Consider the following 19,924-nt stretch of genomic DNA (forward strand, 5'->3'; position numbering starts at 1 on the left):
ACAGAAACAAACACCCAGCTGCGCGTGCAGACATCTCGTGCTAAGTACAACGATAAGAGAATACTGTCAGAAATCACATGTAGAATGAAACATTCTTGTGAAAAACATTGTTGTAAGGTACAATTTATGATAGACACATTTCTGTTAGAACACATGGATATATGTTAGAACACATGGATATATGTTAGAACACATGGATATATGTTAGAACACATGGATATATGTTTCTAATCCTAGATCTACCTCAGTGTAACAAATCTAAACATTGGCCATGCTTGAAAGTCAGGAACGCTTTGGAAAGTGATTTATGAAATATTTATATAAAACTTACATTATGTCAGAAATTTCATGGATGTATCGGTTACAGCCAATGTATTAGAAATATTTAACAACGATCTGTCAGTAACAGACAATATGTCAGAAATATCCATGAAGGAATGCGTCCACTAATTACTGCTGCTATCATGTTTGAGTAGCATGTTTAGAAGTTGGTGAGTCAGATAAGGACAAAGTTTATTAAACAACTTCTTTATTCAGACGATGAAACGCTTACGTTACTACGTTACAGGAAATAATTAACAAGGACGACAGTTAATTTATTACTCTCTCTTTCTCTCTCTCTCTCTATCTATCTATCTGTCTGTCTATCACCCTGTTTTGTATCTCACTCATCATTTCTTGACTCATCAGAACATGTATCGAAACGTTGCATCACTCGAAAAAAGAAGTTGTTCATCGATAAAATTGGTCTTTATCTGCAGCCAGTGTCAGAACTACTCATGAATGCATGCTTCTGTCACGTACAGCCAATATGTCATAAAAATTCATGTAGGAATGTATCTGTCAAGTGCAGGCAATATGTCATGAATGTTCATGTATGAACGTGTCTGTTTTTTTACTCGTGAGAATACACTATATTCGTGTGAATGGAAAAGGTTGCTTTCTATACTAGATGCAGAGTTTTAAATGAAGCAATGGCGTGAAATCAAAACAGGTGGAGCCAGACAAACGGAACTGCATGCGTCAGTGTTAAACACGTTCACCTGGAACTCTCGGTCCAACAACGTGGTGTCAAGGAGGCACATGGCCTGCCCAGTATGCATGCTGAGGCGTGTCACGTGACTATGGATCACCGTAAGTCATACTAAATACTGAACCGTCTTACGTGTTCTCCATGTTATTCTCATTGGCATTCAACACGACACCTGTTTGACTCGCACTAATATTGTGTTCATATTTCACTTCATAAATTTGTACCAAATTTTGGGAATCAACTTCAAACCTTATGCAAATGGATTGCAGGAGGGTTGCATCCAAATTCGGGAAAAGCATGTATGAATATCATGCATGTGAAAAGCTGTGTTTTGGTGTAAAAGTTTGTTAATTATACACGAATTTTAATTGACTTTCATCACTTATTGAACTCGAAATGTTTCCCAAAGCATCAGTTCACGCATAAACAATAACTTAAAAATTTATGGAATTTTTATCCAAACCTAGTAGCCTGAATTAAGTGCTTACATTTGCGCTAGTAAGCCTAAACCTTTCATGGGAAGTACACAAACACGCACGCACACATATGTCTGGGATTGTGCGTGACGAAGGAACATAAGTGCATTACACCTAAACAATTAGTAATCAAGTACTAGTTTCTCGACGTTAATCTCGACGTTAGTTTCAGACTTCATACTTATCAACACAGCACCATCCTGAAAAGCCAAACCTTACCTATTACACTGTACCTTTGTCAGCTTTCAAACAGGCATTATAAATAAACGTACGCGAGTCTAGTGTAGTTAATGGGTCTCTTTTGTTGTCAGTGACGCTTTAGCTGTGCAACTAGCAGGTCCTGTCTTCGAGGACACAACCCACTGCACCGACTCAGTTAACAGGTGAGTCTCTCTCTCGCTCTCTCGCTCTCTCTCTCTCTCTCTCTCTCTCTCTCTCTCTCTCTGCATTTTGGTGTGACAGTGACAGTGAGCTTGGTCACAGGTGATCGAATACTCTATGGTTGACTGTTAATGTACTCATGACAATGGGAAATATAAAGTCACGTGGACGCCGACGTATGGTAGAATATTTGTTTCTGTTCTTTATAAGATGTTGAATATGTTTTTCTGTTAACTGTTGGTCTGGCGGATACATCGCACCACCCGGGATGCCAGTTTACTACACGTTTAACTATCGGTATATCTGTCAAACATCTTTTATGGACATCTGGCGAGTATTTTCACGGACATCTCGTCAGCTTACGACCCGAATGCATTCAGAGTTATTTCCCTTGGATTACAAGAAATCACACGTGACAGGTTGAGTTGTTTCTAACCACATGATGCAGGCAATGTTCTATTGTAGACAGGATTGCTTGTCATGGAAATAGCCATGTGACTTATGCTTCCGTAACGAGAAACTTTACAAGAGGCGACAGCGGGTGACCTGACATACGCGAGAAACTGTTTTGCTTTTTTGTATTCATTTCATATCTGACAACTGCACCTACAACAAATACAACAAACATCCACACTTTCACAATGTCCCTGGTATTTTCAGTCCGAGACCTTCCCTCTTCGTTAACCCACGTGACCTGCTGCCATGGCACATCGTACGTCAGGTGAGTGAGGTGTACTTCGGAATTAATCAGTTCCAGCTTTGTGACAGACATGCCGTACTATAAGAAACATCGTACGTCAGGTGACAGACATGCTGTAGAAATAAACTCAACTACTGTTTCAACACAGTTCGTTCCTATAAATGAAATAACCCCTTCCTAGATTGATTAGGGGCGATTGGGGAGCAAAACTGTAAAGGTGTGCTCAAGATCCGGGCTCGATTTCCCACAATGTGTTAACCTTATATTTATATGTCCTGTGTGATACTGCTGGAATAGTGTTAAAAACGGCGGAAACTCATTTTCACCTACTCGTTCCTTGATTAACATTGAAGTAAGATTTTAAGGATGTTCAAACTTTGTGTTATTTTTTGTAAACATCGGTCCAAATACATATATCTCAGAACATCAATATTGTATTGCAGAATCTCCACGCAGGGTAGGATATTCTCGTACCCGTAAGTTGCCATTTAATTAATTATCCCTTCATGTATAGGCTACATTCATAGGGAGACGTGTGAAGTAAAGTAAATTCACCTTTTTTTCTTCACTCAATCTCATTCGGTTCTACATTTTTTTTCTCAATACACCCTGTAATCCTACAGCGTATGACTTGTCAACTTGCACAAATACAGCTCAAACACACAACGTTCGAAGAAGAACGTCGGAAAGCAACAGAATAAAAGCAAATATATTGTTAACAGCTGTTGCTTGTCAAAATGATCAACAAACGTAAAATACGTGCATCTGTTGAGAAATGAGAGTCTATTCAAACCACTCGGTATCCCCTCTCCCCACGTGGTTCTGCGTGAGTATGCGACACTTCATTCACAACTGAATTAGAGTTACCCGCCTTGGTCTGAATGAGAATAAAATAAAGCGCTCGTAAAATAGAAAGCGTTGGTGACATGCTTGTTCATTTTTGCCTCAACACTTCACACACCATTCTCTTCCCACAGAGGTTACTCCTGTCATATCTTCCTACGTAACCTCTGTTCTAATACGGCCATATTTCCCGGTCATCGAGAAATCCCCTTGCTGAAAAAATCGCAACAAGAATTATCTCCCTTGCTACTATCCAATCTGAACACGCGTTAAATGGACATAGCTCCAATATGGCGGCTCCTATGGAGTTGGTTCATCAACGTGCGAAGGAAAGATTCCGTATTTCACGTTTAACTGAAAATCAGAAACTGGCAACAGAGAGTTCAGTAATCAATCGCTATGATGTGTATGTAGAGACAAAAACTGGTAGTGGCAAGTATTCCCGATGCATTCGGAAATTACCGAGATCTTTCGAATGATCACTCTTGAAACAACGTCTCTGATTGCACAACTAAATCTGAACGCCTCCAATCGCGAGTCTTGAACACTCGCACCATGAACGGACCGTATTAGGACAGAGGTAACGTGGGAAGATATGACAGGAGTAAGCTCTGAGGGAAGAGAATGTTCACACACGTGACACTGATCAAGCATTAGCTCATCCTCACAACACTTGCAGTAATCTTACAGATAACATCTCTCCTGACCATATACACCTAGTCGATGTATGTAAACTGTTCGCGAGTAAACTTTCAAGTCAATGTCATTAATGTTTGTATTGCAGAATCAACGTCTCCACCGAGAGTGCCTGAGCAGCGAGCTCGTAAGTTCATGTTGTTCGTACAATTCCAAATATAAAACTAGTTTTGTTACGTTCATGTTGAATCTTCGTACAGTTGAAAAATATGAAAGTAGTTCTGTTATGACCATGATGAGGCTTGTCCAATAACAAATATAAAACTAGGAATGTTACGTGAACGCGGACTCTGCATTCAATTTCCCAAAACTAGTTACGTTTTTGGCGCTTTTCGAAGTACAATATCACCTCCAAAGCCTTTATTATTCCGGCAATTCTCAGACCAAATTGGAGAATGTGACCTACCCTGTGTTTGAGGTGTTGGAGGGTTAAGTCATATTACCATCTCATTCCACCTGCCAACAGAGGCACATTTCGGACAAATCCATCAGGACTTTGAAGAAACTCTCTCAGGCGCCACACTGTCGAACCTGGTCACATATTGCAGGACTTCACCTGATGTTTACGGCGATGTGAAGTACTACTTCATTTTAAAAACCATTGGTCACTGAAGCCTGAAACACTACATAACATTTCCTGCACATTCTAAGACAAATGGACTTTGCAAAAATGCGCACCGTTAATTGAATTCATTCTGACGTGTTGTCGCAATGTCGCGCATTTTTAGGCCTTTTTCACCCATTTGTGATGGGGTGACTGGGCGACATATTTTCACTTTGCAAAATTGTCGCTATGCCTCATTATGGCCCATTGGAGTATTAGAATAATATCATTCAGAACAAGTCATCTGTCGCATTGTCGCGCTTTGGTTAAGTTTTTGGTAGTGTTGTTTTTGCGAGGGCACAACGAGGGACAACGTGACAATGCGACACCGACTCAATGTCCCGTCTAGGATTCCATAATCATGTAATGTGTCCACGCCTGATAATTCAATCACGAACGATGTTTATAAAAAAATGTTTTTACGATTTTGCAGAATCCAAGTCCCCACCTAGACTGTCAGGTCACCGAGCTCGTGAGTGTTAAACAAGTAGCCTCTGTTGGCCTCTGTGCCCGCAGTGGTCATTTTCCCCATGTCATCAGATTGCTCGTCAATTTATGAGTTTGTTGACCCATAAGCTGCAGATACATGTCATATCTGAATCTGCATACTTAAAGTTCAACTGGATTAAAGTGTATTTATCAGTATGTATTAACCGCTTGTCGACCGACCTGATGTTGACTATAGACAATAGAACATAAATACAACACCGAATCTGAGAATCAGATGCATGCATGCATTTCCTCACGTCATTTCTTCATGGTTTCACAGAATCACAGTCCCCTCCAAGAATTGGTTTCCATCGAACACGTAAGTCAACGTTGAATCAGTCTTTACATCAGTGCTGAAGACAGCTCTCTGAATGGTGTTTGGTTATTTCCTGTCTGTGCTCGTAAACGTACGTACACGTTCAATGTTATTGTGGAAACTTGTCATTGGCTGTTCTTGTTGCAGAGTCCCGGTCCCCACCAAAACTAAAGGAACAGCGGGCAGGTGAGTCAGTCAGCACTCAAGTGTTCATAGCTCGTTATGTTATGTGTCACCAAGAACACCGGTTACGTATCAATGACCTCCCAGTCAAACAGCAGGATTGTGTATATGTACAGCGACAGTGCCAGTCTTGACCTCATGCCAGCAGAAAGACAAACACGTGAACAACTGTGTGTCTCCTGTATCATCAACATGGCGTGAATTCACATATTGTCTAGGATATGAAAATATACACTGAAATCTTTCGTTTCTTGTGTCGTGTTTGCTGATATACCAACATCTCAGGCTCCAGTGTTGGTACCACCAAACTCATTGTTCATATTCACAAGACCGATGTTCGTATCTACCATACATTATTTAAGGTTCTTTAATATTTTGCAGAATCCAAGTCCCCGCCGAGACTCGCAGAAGACAGAGCACGTGAGTCTCATACTGCTGACCCTTGACAAACCTCACGTCAAACGACCCCTACTCGAAATGCTTCACAGTACATTTACAGTGAAGCATTTGGAGTCGGGGGTCATCTAAAAAATCCCAAAAAGAACAAACAAATAAACTTAATACTCTCAAAGCCACGAGTGCCTGTGTTGACAACGTCCTGGTTCACATTCAAATGCGTCATTTGGTTACGTGCAGCACGCAATCAAGCCAAAATGCACTCATACTAAGACTGTTTGGGGAAGATGAACAACAGTTTGGGGGAAGATGAAGAACAGCTTGGGGGAAGATGAACAACAGCTTGGGGGAAGATGAACAACAGCTTTATCATAATAAGGAACGGCGTTACAGTGTAGAGTGTAACACCGTTATCAGCGTGGATGCGAGGATGTAGCTTTACAGTTTGTTCGATTAAGGTAAAGTGGCTTTGAAAAGTCTGTTAAGAATTTGTTCTTGTTCCATGTGTAATGCCATGTTATATATGTTCACTTTTCTGCTTTTCTTCCCTAATTCTTATTTTTAACGGCTTGCAGAGTCCGCATCTCCACCACGGACGACCGGCCACCACCGTCCCAGAGGTAAACCAGTCTCATATCATGACTAGATTCTGGGCAGACGAGCGGCCACCACCGTCCCAGAGGTAAACCAGTCTCATATCATTTCTAGATTCTATACAGACAGGCGGCCACCACCGTCCCAGAGGTAAACCAGTCTCATATCATGACTAGATTCTATGCAGATAGGCGGCCACCACCGTCCCAGAGGTAAACCAGTCTCATATCATGACTAGATTCTGGGCAGACGAGCGGCCACCACCGTCCCAGAGGTAAACCAGTCTCATATCATGACTAGATTCTATATAGACAGGCGGCCACCACCGTCCCAGAGGTAAACCAGTCTCATATCATGACTAGATTCTATACAGACAGGCGGCCACCACCGTCCCAGAGGTAAACCAGTCTCATATCATGACTAGATTCTGGGCAGACGAGCGGCCACCACCGTCCCAGAGGTAAACCAGTCTCATATCATGACTAGATTCTATGCAGACGACCGGCCACCACCGTCCCAGAGGTAAACCAGTCTCATATCATGACTAGATTCTATGCAGACGACCGGCCACCACCGTCCCAGAGGTAAACCAGTCTCATATCATGACTAGATTCCATGCAGACGACCGGCCACCACCGTCCCAGAGGTAAACCAGTCTCATACCATGACTAGATTCTATGCAGACGAGCGGCCACCACCGTCCCAGAGGTAAACCAGTCTCATATCATGACTAGATTCCATGCAGACGACCGGCCACCACCGTCCCAGAGGTAAACCAGTCTCATACCATGACTAGATTCTGGGCAGACGAGCGGCCACCACCGTCCCAGAGGTAAACCAATCTCATAACACGACTAGATTTTATTCAGTGAATACCACAACACACTGGCGGTACTCTGGGGTTATACAACACTGGTGGTACTGTGGGGTAATACAACAGTTGTGGTGCTATGGTATGATACAATACAGGTGGCACTATGGAATGATACGACACTGGTGGTATTGTGGAGTGGTACAGCACTGGTGGTATTATGGAGTGGTACAGCACTGGTGGTATTGTGGAGTGATACGACACTGGTGGTACTGTCGAGATATACAGCACTTCTGGTACTATTGGATGATACTACACTGGTGGTACTGTAGGGTGATAGTACATTGGTGGTACTCTGAGATAATACAATAATGGTAGTATTGTAGGTGATACAACACTAGTGGTACTGTGGGATGATACAACACTGGTCATATTGTAGGGATATACACGAATGGCGGTACTGTAAGGTGATACAACACTGGTGGTTCTGTTTGGTGATACAACACTAGCGGTACTGTGGGGTTATACAACACTGGTGGTACTGTGGGGTGATACAACAGTTGTGGTAATGTGGTGTGATACAGCACTTGTGGCACTGTGGAGTGATACAACACTGGTGGTAATGTGGAAAAATACAACACTGGCGGTACTGTGAAGTGATACAACAATTGTGGCACTGTGGGATGCTACAACACTGGTGGTACTGTTTAGTGATATAACACTGGCGCTATTGTGGGGAGGTTACAAAACTGGTGGTACGTACTGTGGGGTGATATAACCCTGGTGGTATTGTGAAGTGGTACAGCACTGGTGGTACTATGGGGTGATACAACGCTGGTGATATTGTAGGAATATACACGAATGACGGTACTGTAAGGTGATACAACACTGGTGGTACTGTTTGGTGATACAACACTGGCGGTACTGTGGGGTTATACAACAGTTGTGGTACTGTGGGGTAATACAACACTGGTTTTACTGTGGGGTGATACAAAATTGGCGGTACTCTGGGGTTATACAACACTGGTGGTACTGTGGGATGATACGACACTGGTGGTACTGTTTAGTGATACAACACTGGTGGTATTGTGGGGATACTACAACGCTGGTGGTACGTACTGTGGGGTGCTATAACCCTGGTGGTACTGTCGGGATATGCAGCACTTGTGGTACTAATGGATGATACTACACTGGTGGTACTGTAAGGTGATAGTACACTGGTGCTACTCTGGGATAATACAATAATGGTGTTATTGTAGGTGATACAACACTATTGGTACTGTGGGGTGATACAACACTGGCGGTACTGTGGGGTTATACAACACTGGTTCTGCTGTGGGGTGATACAACAGTTGTGGTACTGTGGGATGATACAACACTGGTGGTACGAACTGCGGGATGATATAACCCTGGTGGTATTGTGGAGTGGTACATCACAGGTGGTATTGTGGAGTGGTACAGCACAGGTGGTACTGTGGGGTGATACAACACTGGTGGTGCGTACTGCGGGAGGATATAACCCTGGTGGTATTGTGGAGTGGTACAGCACTGGTGGTACTCTGGGATGATACAACACTGGTGGTGCGTACTGCGGGATGATATAACCCTGGTGGTATTGTGGAGTGGTACAGCACTGGTGGTATTGTGAAGTGGTATAGCACTGGTGGTACTGTGGGGTGATACAACCCTGGTGGTACGTACTGTGGGATGATATAACCCTGGTGGTATTGTGGAGTGGTACAGCACTGGTGGTATTGTGAAATGGTACAGCACTGGTGGTACTGTGGGATGATACAACACTGGTGGTGCGTACTGCGGGATGATATAACCCTGGTGGTATTGTGGAGTGGTACAGCACTGGTGGTGTTGTGGAGCGATACAACACTGGTGGTACTGTCGGGATATGCAGCACTTCTGGTACTATTGGATGATACTACACTGGTGGTATTGTTAGATGATACTACACTGGTGGTACTGTATGGTGATAGTACACTGGTGGTACTCTGATATAATACAATAATGGTAGTATTGTAGGTGATACAACACTGATGGTACTTTCGGATGACACAACACTGGTGGTATTGTAGAGATATACACGATTGGTGGTATTGTAAGGTGATACAACACTGATGGTATTGTGGGATGATGCACCACTAGTGGTACTGTGAGGTGATACAACAGTTGTGGTACTGTGGTATGATACAACACTGGTTGCCTGTGGAGTTATACAAGACTAGTGGTACTGTAGGGGGATAGTACAGTGGTGGTCCCGTGGGGTGACACAACACTGGTGGTATAGTGGGGTGATACAACAGGGTTGGTACTGTGGGATGATACAACAATGGTGGTATTGTAGGGATATACACGGATGGTGCTACTGTAAGGTGATACAGCACTGGTGGTTCTGTGGGGTGATACAACACTGGTGGTACTGTGGGGTTATGCAAGACTGGTGGAACTGTGGGGTGATACAACAGTTGTGGCACTGTGGTATGACACAACACTGGTGGCACTGTGGAGCGATACAACACTGGTGGTAATGTGGAATAATACAACACTGGTGGTACTGTGGGGTGATACAACACTGGTGGTACTGTGGGGTTATGCAACACTGGTGGAACTGTGGGGTGATACAACACTGGTGGTAATGAGGAATAATACAACACTGACGGTACTGTGGGGTGATATAACAGTGTTGGTACTGTGGAGTAATACAAAAGTTGTGGTACTGTGGGATGATACAACACTGGTGGTATTGTGGGAATGTTACGACACTGGTGGCATGTACTGTGGGGTGATGTAACCCTGATGGTATTGTGGAGTGATACAGCACTGGTGAAATTGTAGGGTGATACAACACTGGTGGTACTGTGTTATGATACAACATTGGTGGTACTGTTGAGTGGTATTGTGGGATGATGCAACACTAGTTGCACTGTGGGGTGATACAACCCTGGTGGCACTGTCGGGATATACAGCACTTCTGGTACTATTGGATGATACTACACTGGTGGTACTGTAAGGTGATAGTACACTGGTGGTACTCTGGGATAATACAATAATGGTAGTATTGTAGGTGATACAACACTGGTGGTACTGTGGGGTGATACAACACTGGTGGTACGTACTGCGGGAGGATATAACCCTGGTGGTATTGTGGAGTGGTACAGCACTGGTGGTACTCTGGGATGATACAACACTGGTGGTGCGTACTGCGGGATGATATAACCCTGGTGGTATTGTGGAGTGGTACAGCACTGGTGGTATTGTGAAGTGGTATAGCACTGGTGGTACTGTGGGGTGATACAACCCTGGTGGTACGTACTGTGGGATGATATAACCCTGGTGGTATTGCGGAGTGGTACAGCACTGGTGGTATTGTGAAATGGTACAGCACTGGTGGTACTGTGGGATGATACAACACTGGTGGTGCGTACTGCGGGATGATATAACCCTGGTGGTATTGTGGAGTGGTACAGTACTGGTGGTGTTGTGGAGCGATACAACACTGGTGGTACTGTCGGGATATGCAGCACTTCTGGTACTATTGGATGATACTACACAGGTGGTATTGTTAGATGATACTACACTGGTGGTACTGTATGGTGATAGTAAACAGGTGGTACTCTGATATAATACAATAATGGTAGTATTGTAGGTGATACAACACTGATGGTACTTTCGGATGACACAACACTGGTGGTATTGTAGAGATATACACGATTGGTGGTATTGTAAGGTGATACAACACTGATGGTATTGTGGGATGATGCACCACTAGTGGTACTGTGAGGTGATACAACAGTTGTGGTACTGTGGTATGATACAACACTGGTTGCCTGTGGAGTTATACAAGACTAGTGGTACTGTAGGGGGATAGTACAGTGGTTGTCCTGTGGGGTGACACAACACTGGTGGTATAGTGGGGTGATACAACAGGGTTGGTACTGTGGGATGATACAACAATGGTGGTATTGTAGGGATATACACGGATGGTGCTACTGTAAGGTGATACAGCACTGGTGGTTCTGTGGGGTGATACAACACTGGTGGTACTGTGGGGTTATGCAAGACTGGTGGAACTGTGGGGTGATACAACAGTTGTGGCACTGTGGTATGACACAACACTGGTGGCACTGTGGAGCGATACAACACTGGTGGTAATGTGGAATAATACAACACTGGTGGTACTGTGGGTTGATACAACACTGGTGGTACTGTGGGGTTATGCAACACTGGTGGAACTGTGGGGTGATACAACACTGGTGGTAATGAGGAATAATACAACACTGACGGTACTGTGGGGTGATATAACAGTGTTGGTACTGTGGAGTAATACAAAAGTTGTGGTACTGTGGGATGATACAACACTGGTGGTATTGTGGGAATGTTACGACACTGGTGGCATGTACTGTGGGGTGATGTAACCCTGATGGTATTGTGGAGTGATACAGCACTGGTGAAATTGTAGGGTGATACAACACTGGTGGTACTGTGTTATGATACAACATTGGTGGCACTGTTGAGTGGTATTGTGGGATGATGCAACACTAGTTGCACTGTGGGGTGATACAACACTGGCGGTACTGTGGGGTGATACAATAGTTGTATCACTGGTGGTATGTGGGATAATACAACGCTGGTGGTATGGTGGGGTGATACAACACTGGTGGTACTGTCTGGATATACAGCACTTCTGGTACTATTGGATGATACTACACTGGTGGTATTGTTAGATGATACTGCACTGGTGGTACTGTATGGTGATAGTACACTGGTGGAACTCTGAGATAATACAATAATGGTAGTATTGTAGGTGATACAACACTGGTGGTACTGTGGGGTGATATAACACTGGCGGTATTGTGGGGTTATACAACACTTGTGGTACTGTGTGATGATACAACACTGGTGGTACTGTTGAGTGGTAATGTGGGATGATGCAACACTAGTGGTACTGTGGGGTGATACAACACTGGTAGTATTGTGGGGTGATTCAACACTGGTAATACTGTGGTTTGATATAACGCTGGTGGTATATTGTGGGGTGATACAATACTGGTGGTATTGTGGGGTGATACAACAGTGTTGGTACTGTGGGAATGATACAAGACTGATGGTGCATGGGATGATACTGATACAAGTATAGTGATACTGTCGGATGATACAACGTTGGTGATATTGTTTAGTGATACGCACAACAATAGTGGTATTGTACTGTGGGATGATAAAACGCTGATATTATTGTAGGATAATACAACAATGCGGTACTGTGGGATGATGCTACAATGATGAAACTGTGGGGTGATACAAATATGATGATATTGTTTAGTGATACAACGATGGTGGTATTGTAGTGTGATGTCCTGTGGAGTGGTACAACAATATTGGGTTACACAGCGATGGTAAAACACTGATGTTAGTGGTTTATAATACAACACTGGTTGTATTGCAGGGTGATGATACAACAATGGTGGTACTGTGGGATGATGAAATGATAATGTGTTATGATACAACACTGATTGAACTGCAGGGTGATGATACAACACTGGTGTTACTGAGGGATGATACAACACTGATGTTATTGTGGAATAATACAACAATTGTGAAAGTGTGGGGTGATACAACGTTGGTGGTAGTGTGGGGTGATACATCACTGGTGGTACTGTGGGGTGATACATCACTGGTGGTACTGTGGGGTGATACATCACTGGTAGTACTGTGGTGTGATACATCACTGGTGGTACTGTGGTTGATACAACATAGGTGGTTCTGTGGGATGATACAACACATGCATAGAGTCTTAGGTGTTTGGGGTTGTGGTTTGAGAATACAGGCCTTATTACTAGTAATACTGGCTGGGATGTCAGATATTCTCCAGCAGCCCGCACACGTTGCCTTTATTTGTGTAATATAAGCATATGTTAAATTAGGCAGTTGTATAAGTGCACATTCGGGTTGACATCAGTTTAGGAGATAACCGTGGTTAGTTACATTGCAGCTGTATGAGTGGTTTAGTCCGGCAATCAGTAACATTGCAGCTGCATGAGTGGTTTAGCCCGGCAATCAGTAACACTGCAGCTGTATGAGTGGTTTAGCCTGGCAATCAGTAACACTGCAGCTGTATGAGTGGTTTAGCCCGGCAATCAGTAACACTGCAGCTGTATGAGTGGTTTAGTCCGGCAATCAGTAACACTGCAGCTGTATGAGTCGTTTAGTCCGGCAATCAGTAACACTGCAGCTGTATGAGTGATTTAGTCCCGCAATCAGTAACATTGCAGCTGTATGAGTGGTTTAGTCCGGCAATAAGTACGCGTGTTTATCTGGATCGACGCAACCAATGTTCCCACCCACACGAGTACTGCAACAGGGGTTTCGAACCTTGACCCCTTGCAACAGGGGGTTCGCCCGTGTACAACAAGTGTTGATTGCACTGGCCCCGGGGTGACATTCTGGAGGAGAATGAAGGAACACTTGTACTTTCATGTTCCCTTATTTGTTTCCATGAGTATATTTCCAAGCTGGTGTCTGGACGAGAAGTTTAACGTCTCACTCAGCTAAATTCTAACGGTCTATTCATGATCGAGTCTGGACGAGACAAACCAGTGATCAACAGCATGAGCATCGATCGTACGCAAAGGGATCGATCCGATAGCATCGTTCAACCAAGTCAGCGAACCTGACCACCTGATCCCGTTATATTCGCCTCTTATGACCCGCATGGGTCAATTGTTGATGACCAGCCCTTCAAAAACATGAAATAGTATTTTATCTGCCACATTGTTTGAGTATGGCCTGTCTGCTGTAAACTGTATTTCTCTGGGAATTAATCTAAATTAGTCTGTTTCATTTCTAGCAATGTTTGTAGTTTGCGTGATGCACGTGACTGACATACTTGTTGACAGCTAGCATTATCAGTTACTGCAGAATGTCTTAAGAGATGATTCATTTTGTTCATGAACTTCACAGTGAGATTTTGACATTGGATATTTGATTTCTCCATATCAGTATTTCCTTTTTATTATAAATAACCCGATTTGGTGATTTCTATAAAAAAAAGTATAATATTGATATAACAACCTCTGATATCGTTAAATACAGCTAACTGATAAAATCTGGAATAAATATAGTTAAATGGCGACTGGTAGTGTAATCTTGACAAAACCGAGTGTGGAAATCAGGTCTGCCATTCAGGGATTCCACGCCTTGTCCTCGGTTTAGCAGTTGTGAGATCAGAAACAGTCAGACTGGGAAGGGTGATGTACAGTATATTTAGATTGATGGTAAGTTCCTAGGTCCCCATACACAGTACGTGAATAAGCCCACGCCCGCCAAATTATATAAAATTATTTCAACATAGCGCCCCGCGAAAATACACCGTCCTTGTTGCCTCGATCACGTCACAGTGACGTCATGTAGATGAGAGACGCGTCGCGCAGTCCCAAAACGTCGAGGCTAGACAGTTCCAGGACGGACGTATATTGTGTGAGGCGTCATCTGCCGGTGAGTACCGTCACTTGGTCGTCACTGTAGCTTGTGTGAATATAGTAAATATATTCATTGGTACGCATATTTCAGTGAGCCTTGTTTTCGTGAACACATCTCATTCAATATAATGTCGAAAATGAAACAAAAAGTCTCTCGTACATTTACTTGTGAAGACGCGATATACAAGACTACGAATGACGAGGTCTAGCTGGCAGGGGCTTTTGGGTTCAAGTTATCCTTCATGATGTCTGTGGATATTTGTTGCCAGTACTGTTTTTCAAGTCCACAATGCGTCAGGTTCTCTCATCGTCCAAAATACAAAAAAATATTTCTGTTACGGGTCAGTGAAAAACATAGGTCTATGATTATTAAGATTATAAATGTCAGTTTCAGTATTATGGCATACACACGTCGTCTGCATTAAAAGATGTGTTTACTGATAGTCTGTGATACAATAACTGCAACATGTGGGTTCTACAAGGCAACATTTGAAAGTCGTGGGTTTTACCGTCGTTACTTCACTAGTGGACTCGGGTATGACTCGGGCACGTCATATCATTAGCCTTACATGGTTTTTCAGTGTCGCATTAATAATTTATGATAAAGTGAGTTTAGGATCTTTGTTAAAGAGGCAACTTTAAAATCATCTCTGTTCTCCGAACACAATTTCAGGTCAATTCTCCGACCCGTATTTAACTAATGACATCACATTTATCAACTTACGTGTGGTTCCACAATGCACAATTCCAAATTGTGGGACGCCATGTTAAGGAGTTCTCGGCACTGTACACATGTTGATTAAATTGTTGGGATTCTATAAAATTAAATAAGCGACGAAAAATTAAAGAGAAACCATGTAATTGTAGGTAAAATGATTTCTCACAATTTTGTGGATCTCACGAAAATCAAATGCAAGAAAATTATTTATGCTACTGCAGTGCACAACACTAACTGTACTAGTAAGTCTATGGAAATGACGTCACGTGACGAATATTTTTGTCACTGTCAGTACTGCAGTACCGTTATGGGCTGTGAGTGGACACTACTGTTGTGTGTTCACGCAGACTTACCTGAAAACAGTAATATGCTGTTCACATAAACATATTTTATGTACAGTGTTTTGTATACTCAGAGTATTGTGGATAAAGATCGGGCAGAACTAAATTTGGAGCGAGTCAACGTCCTCGCCACAGGTGCTCGTCGCGCAAAAAATATCTGCAAAATAGGTAGAGAAAATGCAAAAAATGTTTTCAAGTGCCTGTTTGCTGTCAACCGGCTCATTTCAGTGGTGTGTGTGTGATGTTCTTGGCATATTTCTTGTTTACGTTTACAACTGTAGTGATGTTATGAGACGTTGTAATGGTGGTTGAATCATGTCTGTGTTTACATCAAAACTAAGCGGCGTAAGCATCGTATCCAGCATCGATCAGGCCGTGATGAAACAAAGTCTGAAACTAAGTACTACACTGTCATAAATGTTGAACCTAGGGGTAAACTGCACATTACGGGTCCCCGGAAGTGGAGGTACCCGTAAAGTGGAGGTGCCCCATGATACTTGCAAGTTGAGACATCGTGCTTCTACGTCGTCACAACATTTATATTTAACAACCGGTCACAGTTGTAAAATATGATCCATTCTGACACGCTGTGCCACAGGAAACGTGGAGGTTTGAGTTACCAGTCTACAGCGCAGTATATCAAACACTGTATATATTATCACCAGTCTACAGCACAGTATATCAAACACGGTACAGTATAATATCTACGTTACCACAGAACCCTAGCTCCCACACCAAACCTCCACCTGCACTCCACCCACCAGGGAGCATACAAATGCGTTTATGGTAGATTGTCTGTGGCGGAATACATGTCAAAATGTACAATTAGAAATATAAAATATCACCCTGATCAATGCTAGTAATGATACCATGCCAGAAAAATGCATAGTTACACGTGGGTTGGTGTTAACTGTCGGTGCCCTTGTCTCATGGCCAACGTTTTGTTTTCAGGCCCCCGAGTCCCCCAGTCTGCTGACAGCCAGAGAATGCAGAAATCAGGGAGGACAGGCGGAAACCACAGACGAGGTGAGACATTTCAGATTTAACATGGCAGTCAGTTAATACTCCGTAGATTCCAGCAGTAAGGTCCATTTGCTAGTCCAAGTCGTGTTGTACAGTCATAATGGTGTACTCAGTTAGCTGATGTTCGTGCAAAGTGTTCACTGTACGATATGCGTGTGACGTCCAGCACGTGTACATAGTTTACCCTGTGTTGCAGCTACACCGACTCCATCACAACGAACTGCCCCGACAGAGTTCGACCTCCACGCTGCCTGCTATATGGGGAACATGGCCGCGGTGAGACGTCTCCTGTCACAGGATCAGTCCGACATCAACCGTGTAGGGGGGCTGTGGGACATGACACCGGTGGTGACGGCTGCATTGCAGGGACACAGAGATATGGTGGAGCTGCTTGTGAGTCGAGGCGCTGATGTGTCACTGGTGGACGTGTACTGTGACAACATCCTTCACTACGCCTGTGTGGGAGGAGACAGGACGACGGTGGAGTTTGTGCTGTCTCTGGACGCGGTGGACGTCAACAGTAGAGGTGGAGTCGGGAGGACGCCGGTGATGGCGGCAGCACTTGGGGGACACAGAGATGTGGTGGAGCTGCTTGTGAGTCGAGGCGCTGATGTGTCACTGGTGGACCATGACGGTGACAACATCCTTCACGTGGCCTGTGAGGGAGGAGACAGGACGACGGTGGAGTTTGTGCTGTCTCTGGACGCGGTGGACGTCAACAGTAGAGATGGAGGCGGGTGGACGCCGGTGATGGCGGCAGCACGTGGGGGACACAGAGATGTGGTGGAGCTGCTTGTGAGTCGAGGCGCTGATGTGTCACTGGTGGACGTGTACGGTGACAACATCCTTCACGTGGCCTGTGAGGGAGGAGACAGGACGACGGTGGAGTTTGTGCTGTCTCTGGACGCGGTGGACGTCAACGACAGGAACAACAAAGGGCAGACCGCCGCCGACGTGGCAAGACGCTGGGGACATCGTCAACTGTCGGATCTCCTGGTGTCACGTGGTACACAGTGAAGTGACGGTAGTGTTGATGTAGACAATGATGGAGGACATGTCGTTACTGACGCTGTCGTGGTCTGTGCCGTTCACGTCGTCGCGTTGTTTATAATTCTTTATCAAGGTGAGAATATTTGTTGTGTTTGAGGAGAAATAAAATTTGTTGAGAATATTTTCAGACATTTTGTTGTTTATGGAACTTTACAGAATCAGGTAAGGACATTGTTGACTGTAAATGTTGATGATATGTCGTCGGTATATGAACCCTGCATCTCGTGATGTAGTTCTGTTTTAATTATGTGTCATAATTTCCTCATTAATCGTGAAACAGACAACAAAATGTTTGTTTACATCTCGCTGCACTCTCTGACCTCTGACTGAGCCGAGGTTCAACCAGCTGGCCCGGTGCCAAATGCACAGTGACGTCACACTGCTGATGACGTCACGATGTCGTGTCAGCTGTTTTTTGAGCTTAGTGCTATATGCAAGGTTCATGACAAGTACAGTTGCATCTAAGAGTTAAATTATGTTTATGATTGACAATCGATACTACTTACGGTCCACTGTTCATGGTATATGAAGTTCAAAATACACTATCATTCAAAATACAAGCTTGTGGTAGGACATTTGGCCATATAATATTATATCCCGGTATTAGGGGTTTTCGACGATGTAAGACAAAAAAGGTAATTTTTATTTTAAATATTTAAAGTTTTATTTTTGCTAACCTTCAGTGATACAGATATACTCATCTATTTCAAACAAAAATACCATGTGTTTCCAACAGAAATAGCGTTGATGACGTATCGGCGAAATTATAGCCGCTTGCAACATCCGGGTATTTTGTATGTCGGCGATGAGTCCTATTTTTACCTCCGCACGGCGAGAGAGTGTTTTGATCACGTGGCTTCCTGTTTAACATTAATACATAACCTATCAACACCAGACGACTGATCTGGCTGGATTTCCTTCGCTTTTTTGTTAAACAGGCAACTGATTTGCATCTGAAGTGGTAATAATCTAGGGTAAATAATATTGACGTTTATTTGCTCTTTACATAACTTAATTTCTGGATTTCAATTGTCAATAAAACGTCTCACGACAGGAACTGAGCATCCGCTCTACCGATGAAACTGTTAGTGCACTCAAATCGCGCACGTACTTCCCCGATATAGCGCTAGCAATGCAATCGTCGAAATCATCAGAACGCCGAATTCAGCGAGATTTGGAATATATGTTCCTGCTTTTAAGCACAATAGGCCTTGGGTGAGCATAAAACTGTGACACCAGTTTTTGTTGTTGTTTTGTTTGTTTGTTTGTTTTTGTTTTAAATCTATGTTCCCTAAAGTACTCACAACGCAAAGGTTAATGGTATTCATCACAAACACATGTATTCTGACATAGGTTGCAGGATTATCGACTGGGAATATGTCGTTCCATCTATCTAGTTCAACTAGTAATCCGTGACATGTCCGAAACTGGGTAACGGGATCCACTTGCTTCATGGAAGTTTGCTAAAGTACAAATCTGATGGGATCCCGGATTCCAGTATTCTGAATGAAGAAACTTTACTAGAGACAGAGTTCGTTTGTATCCACGATTTCCGATCCACTAATAATTGTTCATTGTGACGGCCCTGATTCGACAAATACACTAAAGTATTAAACTTCTGAAAACATTAACGTACCTTCTACACTGATGACAGCTTTGACTATTCGCACTTGACATAACCGCTTATATTTACGATGTATCGTAAACATGGTCTCGATTTATATCTCTTGTATTGATCATTTATAATAGCGCCCTTCTTGGTTCGGTGAAGGAGTACTTGCGG

At 43.5% G+C, this 19,924-nt stretch overlaps 1 protein-coding gene across 1 annotated transcript; it reads left to right on the top strand.

Moving 5' to 3' along the window:
• The first annotated feature begins 1,821 nt into the window (after window positions 1-1,821).
• LOC137280695 (serine/threonine-protein phosphatase 6 regulatory ankyrin repeat subunit B-like) lies at window positions 1,822-18,262 on the top strand. The gene is made up of 11 exons (XM_067811911.1): window positions 1,822-1,892; window positions 2,551-2,611; window positions 3,034-3,066; window positions 4,218-4,256; window positions 5,167-5,205; window positions 5,503-5,541; window positions 5,686-5,724; window positions 6,103-6,141; window positions 6,693-6,737; window positions 17,020-17,094; window positions 17,288-18,262. The coding sequence occupies exons 2-11, from the start codon at window positions 2,593-2,595 to the stop codon at window positions 18,106-18,108; spliced, it is 1,188 nt and encodes a 395-aa protein (XP_067668012.1). The 5' UTR covers window positions 1,822-1,892; window positions 2,551-2,592; the 3' UTR covers window positions 18,109-18,262.
• Window positions 18,263-19,924: the final 1,662 nt, after the last annotated feature.

This window comes from Haliotis asinina, chromosome 4 (assembly GCF_037392515.1).
Source record: "Haliotis asinina isolate JCU_RB_2024 chromosome 4, JCU_Hal_asi_v2, whole genome shotgun sequence".
NCBI classification, from domain to species: Eukaryota; Metazoa; Mollusca; class Gastropoda; order Lepetellida; family Haliotidae; genus Haliotis; species Haliotis asinina.

Coding starts and splice junctions, on each gene's coding strand:
- LOC137280695 (XM_067811911.1), top strand. Junction 3,067..4,217: donor GGTAGGATATTCTCGTACCC/GTAAGTTGCCAT, acceptor TTTGTATTGCAG/AATCAACGTCTCCACCGAGA. Junction 6,142..6,692: donor ACTCGCAGAAGACAGAGCAC/GTGAGTCTCATA, acceptor AACGGCTTGCAG/AGTCCGCATCTCCACCACGG.